This window comes from Oncorhynchus clarkii, chromosome 25 (genome assembly GCF_045791955.1).
Source record: "Oncorhynchus clarkii lewisi isolate Uvic-CL-2024 chromosome 25, UVic_Ocla_1.0, whole genome shotgun sequence".
Taxonomy (NCBI): Eukaryota; Metazoa; Chordata; class Actinopteri; order Salmoniformes; family Salmonidae; genus Oncorhynchus; species Oncorhynchus clarkii.
In genome coordinates, this window is record NC_092171.1 from 3,574,519 (window position 1) to 3,587,191 (window position 12,673).

Here is a 12,673-nt window from a genome sequence, read left to right on the forward strand (position 1 = left end):
GATGGGCTGTGTACAGGTGCAATGATCGGTAAGCTGCTCTGACAGCTGGTGCTTAAAGTTAGTGAGGGAGATATGACTCCAGCTTCAGTGATATTTGCAATTTGTTCCAGTCATTGGCAGCAGAGAACTGGAAGGAAAGGTGGCCAAAGTAGGAGTTGGCTTTGGGGATAACCAGTGAAATATACCTACTGGAGCGCGTGCTATGGGTGGGTGCTGCTATGGTGACCAGTAAGCTGAGTTAAGGCGGGGCTTTACCTAGCAAAGACTTATAGATGACCTGTAGCCAGTGGGTTTGGCGATGAATATGTATTGAGGGCCAGCCAACGAGAGCATACAGGTCGCAGTGGTGGGTTGTATATGGGACTTTGGTGACAAAACGGATGGCACTGTGATAGACTACATCCAATTTGCTGAGTAGAGTGTTGGAGGCTATTTTGTAAATGACATCGCCGAAGTCAAGGATCGGTAGAATAATCAGTTTTAAGTGTGTATGTGAGTAAGCCGATGATGTGAGTAAGATCTTTAGACAGGTCAACATTCACAAGGCCGCAGGCCCAGACGGATTACCAGGACGTGTACTGCGAGCATGCGCTGACCAACTAGCAAGTGTCTTCACTGACATTTTCAACATCTTCCTGTCCGAGTCTGTAATACCAACATGTTTTAAGCAGACCACCATAGTGCCTGTGCCCAAGAACACTAAGGTAACCTGCCTAAATGACGACCGACCCGTAGCACTCATGTCTATAGCCATGAAGTGCTTTGAAAGGCTGGTCATGGCTCACATCAACACCATCATCCCAGAAACCCTACACCCCAACAGATCCACAGATGATGCCGTCTCTATTGCACTCCACACTGCCCTTTCCCACCTGGACAAAAGGAACACCTATGTGAGAATGCTATTCATTGACCACAGCTCAGTGTTCAACACCATAGTGCCCTCAAAGCTCATCAATAAGCTAAGGACCCTGGGACTAAACACCTCCCTCTGCAACTGGATCCTGGACTTCCTTTCGGGCCGCCCCCAAGGTGGTAAGGGTAGGCAACAACACATCTGCCACTCTGATCCTCAAAACTCTGACCCCTCAGGGGTGTGTGCTTAGTCCCCTCCTGTACTCCTTGTTCACCCACGACTGTATGGCCAAGCATGACTCCAACACCATTATTAAGTTTGCTAATTACACAAAAGTGGTACGCCTGATCACAGACAACGATGAGACAGCCTACAGTGGCTTGCGAAAGTGTTCACCCCCCTTGGCATTTTTCCTATTTTGTTGCCTTACAACCTGGACTTAAAACAGATTTGTGGGTGGCTTGTATAATTTGTTTTACACAACATGCCTACCACTTTGAAGTTGCAAAATATTTTTTGCAACAAGAAATAAGACAAAAAAACAGAACTTGAGCGTGCATAACTATTCACCCCCCTGAAGTCAATACTTTGTAGAGCCACCTTTTGCAGCAATTACAGCTGCAAGTCTCTTGGGGTATGTCTATATAAGCTTGGCACATCTAGCCACTGGGATTTTTGCCCATTCTTCAAGGATAAACTGCTCCAGCTCCTTCAAGTTGGATGGGTTCCGCTGGTGTACAGCAATCTTTAAGTCATACCACAGATTCTCAATTGGATTGAGGTCTGGGCTTTGAATAGGCCATTCCGAGACATTTAAATGTTTCCCCTTAAACCACTCAATTGTTGCTTTACCTCCGTCCCAGTCTCAAATCTCTGGGAGACTTTAACAGGTTTCCCTCAAGAATTTCCCTGTATTTAGCACCATCCATCATTCCTTCAATTCTGACCAGTTACCCAGTCCCTGCGATTGATTAACATTCCCACAGCATGATGCTGCCACTACCATGATAGTGTTCTCGGGTGATGAGGTGTTGGGTTTACGCCAGACATAGTACAGCCAGTACCTCACTGGGGCAAAGCTAACTGACATCCAGGACCTACAGTTGAAGTCGGAGGATTACGTACACCTCAGCCAAATACATTAAACTCAGTATTACTGTCACGCCCTGAACTTAGTTATCTCTGTTTTCTTTATTATTTTGGTTAGGTCAGGGTGTAACTAGGGTGGGTATGTTAGTTTTCTTGTCTAGGGTTTTTTATATATCTAAGGGTTTTGTAAGTCTAGGGATATGTATGTCTATGGTGGCCTGAATTGGTTCCCAATCAGAGGCAGCTGTTTATCTTTGTATATCTTTGTAATACCATAGGGTATTTGTGGGTTCTTATTCTATGTTTAGTTGCCTGTCTGCACTGTCCGTATTAGCTTCACGTTAGTTCAGTGTTGCATTTCTTTAATAAATTAAGAATGTACGCTTACCACGCTGCACCTTGGTCGCTTCCATACAACGACCGTGACAATTTCACAATTTCTGACATTTAATCCTAGTAAAAAAAAAACTGTATTAGGTCAGTTAGGATCACCACTTTATTTTAATGTGAAATGTCAGATTAATAGTAGAGAGAATGATTTATTTCAGCTTTTATTTCTTTCATAACATTCCCAGTGGGTCAGAAGTTTACATACACTCAATTAGTATTTGGTAGCATTGCCTTTAAATTGTATAACTTGTGTCAAATGTTTTGGGTATCCTTCCACAATCTTCCCACAATAAGTTGGGTGAATTTTGGCCTATTCCTCCTGACAGAGCAGGTGTAACTCAATCAGGTTTGTAGGCCTCCTTGCTCGCACATGCTTTTTCAGTTCTGCCCACAAATTTTCTATAGGATTGTGGTCAGGGCTTTGTGATGGCCACTCCAACACCTTGACTTTGTTGTCCTTACGCCATTTTGCCACAAAATGCCTTTCAGGTCGATATAGGTCTCGTTTTACTGTGGATATAGATACTTTTGTACCTGTTTCCTCCAGCATCTTCACAAGGTCCTTTGCTGCTGTTCTGGGATTGCACTTCTCGCACCAAAGTATGTTCGTCTCTAGGAGACCGAACTCGTCTCCTTCCTGAGCGGTATGACGGCTGCATGGTCCCATGGTGTTTATACGTGCATACTATTATTTGTACAGATGAACGTGGTACCTTCAGGCATTTGGAAATTACGACCAAGGTTGAACTAGACTTGTGGAGGCCTACAATTTTTTGGGGGCTGGTTTTCTTTTGATTTTCCCATGATGTCAAGCAAAGAGGCACTGAGTTTGAAGGTAGGCCTTGAAATACATCCACAAGTACATCTCCAATTGACTCAAATGATGTAATTTAGTCTATGAGAAGCTTCTAAAGCCATGACATCATGGCTGCAGGTAAACATCAGAAAACTGCAGGTAAACTACAAGTTTCCTTTTCGCACTCTTGTCCCTGTCAAATTCTCATGTTCTCATTTTCTCTGTCTCATTTTGTCCCTTTATTTATTTGTCTACGTGTGGGGAAAAGGTTCTCCATCCACCCCAAAAATCACCTGATAAACCAAAAAAGCTGCCCAGTTCCTGAAAAGGGCACAGATGACACCCCTGAGGCCAAGACAGGTACTATAGTCAAATTGGAATGGCCTGTCTTGCACTGTGTTTGGGAAGTATGAATTCTTCCCAGAATGGGTTCCAAAGGCTTATCATACACTACCAGTCAAACGTTTGTACACACCCACTCATTCAAAGGTTTTTCTTTATTTTTACTATTGTCTATTTTCTACATTGTAGAATAATTGTCAAAACTATGAAATAACACATTTGGAATCATATGTTAACCAAAAAATTGTTAAACAAATATATTTTATATATATTGTAGAGTTTAGATTTTTCAAAGTAGCCACCCTTTGCCTTGATGACAGCTTTGCATATTCATTATTGGCATTCTCTCAGCCAGCTTCACCTGGAATGCTCTTCCAACAGTCTTGAAGGAGTTCCCACATTGGCTGCTTTTCCTTCACTCTGCGTTCCAACTAATCCCAAACCATCTCAATTGGGTTGAAGTCAGGTGATTGGAGGCCAGGTCATTTGATGCAACACTCCATCACAACTCCTTCTTGGTCAAATTGCCCTTACACAGCCTGGAGGTGTGTTTTGGGTCATTGTCCTGTTGAAAAACAAATGATAGTTCCACTAAATGCAAACCAGATGGGATGGCGTATCGCTGCAGAATATTGTGGTAGCCTTGCTGGTTAAGTGTGCCTTGAATTGTAAATAAATCACTGCCAGTGTCACCAGCAAAGCACTATAACACCACCTCCATGCTTCATTGTGGGAACCACATATGCTGAGATAATCCGTTCACCTGCTCTGCGTCTCAAGCAAATCTCTTCTTATTGGTGTCCTTTAGTAGTGGTGTCTTTGCAGAAATTCGATGGCCTGTCTCATTTGAATCGTTGATGTTAAGATGTGTGTGTTACTTGAACTCTGAAGCATTTATTTGTGCTGCAATTTCTGAGGCGGGTAACTCTAAGGAACATATCCTCTGCTGCAGAGGTAACTCTAGATCTTCCCAGAGTGTTTCATCTGAACATATGACATTCTCCCAATCTTCTTCTGGATCATCCAAATGCTCTCTAGCAAACTTCAGACGGGCCTGGACATGTACTGGCTTAAGCAGGGGGACACGTCTGGCACTGCAGGATTTGAGTCCCTGGCGGCGTAGTGTGTTACTGATGGTAGGCTTTGTTACTTTGGTCCCAGCTCTCCGCAGGTCATTCACTAGGCCCCCCCGTGTGGTTCTGGGATTTTTGCTCACCGTTCTTGTGATCATTTTGACCCCACGGGTTGAGATCTCGCGTGGAGCCTCAGATCGAGGGAGATTATCAGTGGTCTTGTATGTCTTCCATTTCCTAATAATTGCTCCCACAGTTGATTTCTTCAAACCAAGCTGCTTACCTATTGCAGATTCAGTCTTCCCAGCCTGGTGCAGGTCTACAATTTTGTTTCTGGTGTCCTTTGACAGCTCTTTGGTCTTGGCCATAGTGGAGTTTGGAGTGTGACTGTTTGAGGTTGTGGACAGGTGTCTTTTATACTGATAACAAGTTCAAACAGGTGCCATTAATACAGGTAACGAGTGGAGGACAGAGGAGCCTCTTAAAGAAGAAGTTACAGGTCTGTGAAAGCCAGAAATCTTGCTTATTTGTAGGTGACCAAATACTTATTTTCCACCATAATTTGCAAATAAATTAATAAAAAATCATGCAATGTGATTTTCTGGATTTTTTTTCTCATTTTGTCTGTCATAGTTGAAGTGTACCTATGATGAAAATTACAGGCCTCTCATCTTTTTAAGTGGGAGAACTTGCACAATTGGTCGCTGACTAAATACTTTTTTTGCCCCACTGTATGTTAACTGAGATTTTTGATGTTTTGAAAATGGCACCCTGCACTTTCACTGGCTGTTGTCATTTCATCCCGTTAACGGTATTTCAGCCCAAAGAGGTTAAACGAGGCTTACGGAGACTTGCAACAGCTTATGGAGAAAGACACCAAACTTGACCTCAATTCTATTACCTTGTCTGACTATTGGAGGAAAGGCCTAATCCCCAGAGGACTCCGTATTATGAAGTTTCCAGCTAATGGAGCACAAGGTAAAACTGAATTTAGAGATAAATGGGAGACTATTCTCAACAGGTGTTATTTTGACCTAATGATACTTCTAATATAAACATTTAAAAAGGACAGACATGTAGTCCAAACAGAAATTGAATCAATAAAAACGGAAAATCACACAACAGTGACAATTCTAACAAAGCACAATGTGATACGATCTTGAAAGAAGTCTATTGCGATGGCAAGGTCTTTGCCTGGAGAAAACCAACCCACAAGAATTCAGAATCGCATCCGCAGAGGAAGACTTGACCTGTTTCTTTCAATTTTCCAAGAGGTGACGATGAGCATCACCCCAGACACTCAGAGGCCAGCTCCTCCCAAGATTTTTTAGAGCATGAAGAGGAGCCACACAGGTTCCTCAACGAGAGAGGGAGATTTTGATTTTGATGTGGAGAATCTGTTTAAAGGACTCTAACCAAACACAACATAATCTTTCTAAGACATAGAGGAATGCAGTTAAATCATTGTCCAAAAATGGACGGTTTGTGGTTAAAAAAAGCAGACAAAGATGGCGTTACAATAAGTGTGGTAAAGACAAATATGTGACAGAAGCCTACCGTCAATTAGACAATGATGAATTCTACCAATCTCTTACCTTCAACCCTACAGAGGACCTAAAAACTGAATTGAAAGGGATCCTCACAGAGCTAAGGAGAATGGCTACATTTCAGACAATGAGTTCAAATTTATTTTCAATGGCAGTCCGCTTATGGCTTATTTTTACCTTCTTCCAAATTTCCGCAAGAATCTTGAAAACCCCCCAAGCAGACCCGTCATTAGTGGTAATGAAGTCTGACAGAACCCATCTCTAAGTACATTGATTACTTTAAGCCTTTTCTGCCGTCACCCCCAGCCTATCTTCAAGATACCACAGATGTGTTGAAAAAAATTAAGGAATTGAACAATATGGGTACAGCTTCCTTATTAGTCAACATGGACGTGGAGTCTCTATACCATTAAACATGAACAAGGATTGGTAGGTATGCACCATTTCTTGAGTACCCGGCCTGAGACCCAGATGCCACCTACATAATTAATTGTCTCACTGACTGAATGGACTTAATATCCTTGTCTTTCAGGACCGTATTTTTAAACAAGTCAAAAGATGTGCCATGGGAGCATGCTACAGCCCTTCCTACGCTGGTTTGTACTTGGGTAATTGTGAAAATGACTTCATTTTGGATCCTTCTAATAACCAGTTCTTTGACCGGATTATATGTTTGGGACTCTATATTGATGATGTTTGCCTGTTCTGGTCCGGCTCAGAAGATGAACTTATTTCCTTCCACCAATAACAGCATTAACCCTAACATCAAACTAACAATGGAGTACAGCAAGGATAACATACATTTTTTGGACTTTGACAAACATGTAAAAGGTTGTTTGCACACATCAATCTTTAGTAAGCCTACAGATGGGAATATCATTCTGAGGGTAGACGGCTTTCACCCCAAAAGGCTAAAAGAGAACATTCCATATGGCCAATTCCAAAGAGTCCTCAGAATTTGCGATCTGGAAACAGACTACAGTGTCAAATCTGCTGAATTGGAGAATCACTTCTTGAATCGTGCCCTGAAATATACAGGTATATGGGCCAGACGACTTGACAGAGAGAACTTGTTGCATAGGGGAGTGCCTCGTGATACATCAGAGAGAGTGTACTTTGTTACAAAATACAGCACTGAAGCAGAGATCATTAAAAAGAATTGGAGAATCATCCAAAGCGATACACTCTTCCCAAGTCTTCCCAGAGCCACCAGTAATAAGCTTTAAGAGATGTCCTACCCTAAATGACAAATTAGTCCACAGCTATCTTCCTGGTGACTCTCAAAAAACTTTGCTAGATCACAAACCCAGGGTCTCTTTTAAATGCAACCATTGCAGAAATATTTCACAGAAAAAGTATTTTGTTGACACAGCTTCTAAAATATCAAGTCAAGCATTTAATTAACTGCAAAACCACTGATGTCATCTACAGGTTGGAATGTCCACAGTGCAAGGTGTTCTACATTGGACGGACAAAGACCGCCTTAAGACCGCTTAGCGGAACACAAGTACGTCATACGGGTAGGCAATAAAGACTACCCCATGGCAAGGCACTACAATTCCTTACACCATGGCAACCCTGCCTCCCTACAAGCTATAGGTATTGATCATGTTCCGGCCTCAATTAGAAAAGAGGACCGTCTTAAACAGCTAAATCTTTGCCCAGTCATATGTAAGGTTAGAACTACCTTTCTAGGCGTTTTGATGCTTGTAGCTTGGAGTTGATTTTTTTTGATAACATATCTACAGTATTTCACTTTTTAATGTGTAAAGTATTGCTAACTAGGTGTTGTTCAATCTATTTTGTAACCACTTCCTCTTCAAATTGGGTCTGATTAGACAAATCTGTTCAAAAGGGGACATTGTATTAACATTTCTTTGTACTCCCTGACGGTCATACAGTTTAAATGCGTCTGATTTTTTAAATCTTTCTGGGATAGGGGGCAGTATTTTCACGGCCGGATGAAAGGCGTGCCCAAAGTAAACTGCCTGCTACTCAGGCCCAGAAGCTAGGATATGCATATTATTAGTCGATTTGGATAGAAAACACTGTGAAGTTTCTAAAACTGTTTGAATAATGTTTGTGAGTATAACAGAACTGATTTGGCAGGTGAAACCCAGAGCACAATACATCCAGGGAAAACATTTTTGAGGTCAATCTGTTTTCAATGGCAAGCCCGTTTTAATAGAAATATGCTTGCAGTTCCTATGGCTTCCACTAGATGTCAACAGTCTTTAGAAATTGGTTGATGTTTTTCCTTTGAGTAATGAAGAAGTAGCCCTTTCCTTTCTGGGAGTCGAGCCAAATGGACTCTTTTGTTTGGGGCGCACGACCTGAAGCTTGCTCCACTTTGATTTTATCCGCTATTGAACACAGTTTATCCCGTCTTAAATTTAATCTGTTATCTACTTTTTAAAATACCTAACGTTGGATTAGGAAAGTTGTTTGAAATGTTTGGACCAAGATTACAGGTAATTTATTAGATAATTTGTAGTTATGTTGGGCGAGTTGGAACCAGTGTTCTTTCTGAATCAAACGCGCCAAATAAATTGACATTTTGGGGATATAACGACGGAATTAATCGAACAAAAGGACCATTTGTGATGTTTATGGGACATATTGGAGTGCCAACAGAAGAAGATCTTCAAAGGTAAGGCATGAATTATATCGTTATTTCTGAGTTTTGTGTTGTGCCTGACGGGTTGAAATATGATTGTCATGTGTTTGTTTGTTGGGGTGCTGTCCTCAGATAATAGCATGGTTTGCTTTCGCCGTAAAGCCTTTTTGAAATTGGTGGCTGGATTAACAAGAAGTTAAGCTTTATTTTGCTGTATTGCACTTGTGATTGTATGAAAGTTAAATATTTCTAATAATTTTATTTGAATTTGGTGCTCTGCCATTTCACCGGATGTTGTCAAAACGATCCCGCTAACGGGATTTGATACATAAGAAGTTTTTAAACCTTTGTTTCCGTTGAACATGTCATACAAATAAAGGCATTTTAATTAATTATATGAAGAGTGCCTTGGTCCTCCTTTCTTTTTGAAAACTGTTTAATTTTATCTCTGGGACCCTCAGGATGACAAATCAGATCAAGATTACTGAATGTAAGTCACATTATTTACCTTCAGAGGTGAATGTATCAAACCAGTTGCTGTGATAAAATGTTTTATTGTTGTGCACAATCCTCAAACAATAGTATGTTTTTTTTTGTTGCTGTAATAGATACTGTAAATTGGACAGTGCAGTTAGATTAATATCAACATAAGTTTTCTGCCCATATAAGACATGTCTATGTTCCGGAAAGTTAGCTGTTGTTTACATTATCATTCTAATCACATTATCGCATATTGAGCCACAACAGTACCGGTTTAGGGACAACGATAAAATTGATACAATGTCGATCCATTTAAGCAGGCGTGAATTGCGTGCTTCATGGGACCCAGGGAATGATATAGATCTCATGGCAGACATGATAGAAATGGATGGTTTGGTATTAAGATTGTAGGCACACACCCTGCTGTGTGATTTAGGGTGTAGAGAAAGAGCACTTCCTCTGTACATGTCTTGCAAGCTTCGGTTGGAAGCTTGATGCACTGCTTGATCAAAGTGGTGTGCAGTGACTGATTTCTGGTAGTTTTTCTCAAGGCCTTACCACATTCATCTAAACATTGTCTTCTGATCGCATATCTTGTTTTTCCCATTTATATTATTTTGCTTATGGTGAATTATTAACTTTTACCTCTTCGCTAACTGTCCACTCCTTATTTTCCTCCCCCAGGTGCTCTCTCTCGTTCCCTCTCTTCCTCTTCATCCTCCCTGGACTCCAGACATGGCCTGACCGTGCAACCTCGGCCATTTCCACGACAACGGCCTCCCGCAAGGCAGCGGCGGGAACGGCTTCAGCCCAGCTCCAAAACCATGCCCCCTCCGACCCGGTCTAATCCCAGCCCCAGTCTCATTGGTACTCCACTTTCGTGTCATAATTTCAAACCAATGAAATCCACCTACGTTGCTTTGAGTGATATCCATGTACCTTATATGGTGGAACCAGTTTAAAGTCGTAGAGGAGCCTTCATTTCGCTCTCTGATCCAATTTATTAGTTAGTTACATTGACAATTGAGAGTCACATCGATTAGTGCGCTCTTGCGCAGTATAGCCAATAATTACTTTAGTATTGACCTTGAGGCCATGGTAATGTTGAGAGCTGAAATTACTATTATTATTATGTCCAGGAAGGTGCTTGAATAATAAGTCATAATTATGATGGTGGCATTAGTGAACATTTTAATGGCTTCCCTGATGTTACAGCTGCTTACGGTGTTGGTAAAAGCATTAATATTCTCTCTCCCCCTCCCATGTTCCAGTACCCCGGAGCCGGACTCCCTCGGCCAGTAGCTCCGTGTGTGACGGGCCCGAGGTGCGCCTAGGGGAGAGGGTGTTGGTGGTGGGCCAGAGAACAGGGGTGGTCCGCTTCTACGGCAAGACCAACTTTGCCCCAGGTCAGATCACTGTCTATTCCCCAAACCCACTACACACATCATGCTACATCCACTGGTAACCATGAGAACTGGCATAATAACTACCATACTAACAGGGTTGCGGTCAATTATGTTTCAATTCAGTCAATACGGAAAGTGTTATGAAATGACGGAGTCACCCATGATTCACCAAACAATATTTTGAAAGGGGAAGTTAAGTATTTTAAGCATGTTTTCATTTCAGTCTCCTCCATATCCACTATGACTCATGTGAAGGTCAAATTTCAGAGGAGGAACTTCTTGATGCAATTAAAGCCTTTAAGTCTGGTAAAACTCTAGGGTTGGATGGCATACCCGTGGAGGTATACAGTGGCTTGCAAAGGTATTCACCCCCTTGACATTTTAAAGTGGTCCTATGTACAGATACTCCAATCTCAGCTGTGGATCTTTGCAGCTCCTTCAGAGTTATCTTTTGTCTCTTTGTTGCCTCGGATTAATGCCCTCCTTGCCTTGCCTGTTCTATAATATTTGGTGGGCGGCCCTATCTTGGCAGGTTTGTTGGTGTGCCATATCCTTTCCATTTTTTTATAATGGATATAATGGTGCTCCGTGGGATGTTTAGAGTTTCTGATATTTTTTTATAACCCAACCCTGATCTGTACTTCTCCACAACTTTGTCCCTGACCTGTTTGGAGAGCCCCTTGGTCTTCATCGTGCCGCTTGCTTGGTGGTGCCCCTTGCTTAGTGGTGTTGCCGACTCTGGGGCCCTTCAGAACAGGCGTGTATATATACTGAGATCATATGACAGATCATGTGACACTTAGATTGCATACAGGTGGACTTTATTTAACTAATTATGTGTCTTCTGAAGGTAATTGGTTGCACCAGATCTTATTCAGGTGCTTCAAAAAAAAGTGGGTGAATACATATGCACGCACCACTTTTCCATTTTTTTTTTCTAGAATGTTTTGAAACTAGTTTTTTTTTTTTTTTTCCCCACTGTGTCCATTACATGAAATCAAAATAAAAATCTATTTAAATTACAGGTTGTAATGCAACAAAATAGGAAAACCGCCATGGGGGTGAATTGTTTTGCAAGGAACTGTACCAATCCTTTTTTCAATATACTCAGAGGACTGTTATTAGCATGTTTTAACCACTAGTTTTTACTGAAACAGGGTCCAAGTGGTAAATATAAAGATCTAGTCCATAAAAAAAAAATTGCGACCTCTTACACTTCTGTGTTGTGATGCAAAATTAATTACATAGAATTAAAAAGGTGTTGTCGGATATTATTCATCCTAATCAGACATGTGTTTTACATGGACGATATTTTGGAGATAATGTAAGTACTGGAAACAATAGAACACTAATGAAAAACATGGAAAACCAGGCCTGGTATTCATAGCTCACTTTGAAAAGGCTTTTGATAAAGTTCTACTGGAGTTTATATATAAATGCGTGGAATATTTACATTTTTGAGAATCGCTTATAAAATGGGTTAAAGTTATGTATAGTAAATAATGGCTACTTCTCAAAGTGTCGGAGTAAAACAAGGTTGTCCACTATCGGCATATCTATTTATTATTGCCATCGAAATGTTAGTTGTTTAAATCCAACCGATCCAACAATAATATCAAAGGGTTAGATATCCAGGGCATTAAAATAAATGTAATTGTAGGCTGATGTTGTCTTTTAAATCCATATTTTGGATCCTTCATAGATTATCTAGTTTTTCTAACCTCTCTGGATTACAACCAAATTATAATAAATTGTACTATATTATGTATTGGATCACAAAAAAAAAAAAACTTTTACATTATCGTGTAGTTTACCAATAAAATGTTCCTATGGTGATGTGGACATACTCGGTATACATATCCCGAAAGAGAGAAATTATCTTATCTGCCTATGGAAAAATCACCCCGATTAACTCTTTAGTCATGTCCCAGTTTACCTATTTGCGTATGGTCTTGCTTATACCAGTTTTATTAATTATATGAGCTAAAAATATTAAATTTTATTTGGAATGGCAAGGCAGACACAATTTAAAGGGGCCTATTTTTAGAATATGAATTTGGAGAGCTGAAATTCTTAA

General features: G+C 40.9%; 1 protein-coding gene across 3 annotated transcripts in view; it reads left to right on the plus strand.

Moving 5' to 3' along the window:
• LOC139383723 (CAP-Gly domain-containing linker protein 4) overlaps positions 1-12,673 on the plus strand; it is an 83,132-nt gene that overhangs the window by 29,908 nt on the left and 40,551 nt on the right. For all 3 annotated transcript variants that reach the window (XM_071128280.1, XM_071128279.1, XM_071128281.1), the window contains 2 exons: positions 9,875-10,057; positions 10,462-10,596. In XM_071128280.1, the coding sequence (XP_070984381.1) occupies positions 9,875-10,057; positions 10,462-10,596 (318 nt within the window). The remainder of the gene's footprint in view (positions 1-9,874; positions 10,058-10,461; positions 10,597-12,673) is intronic.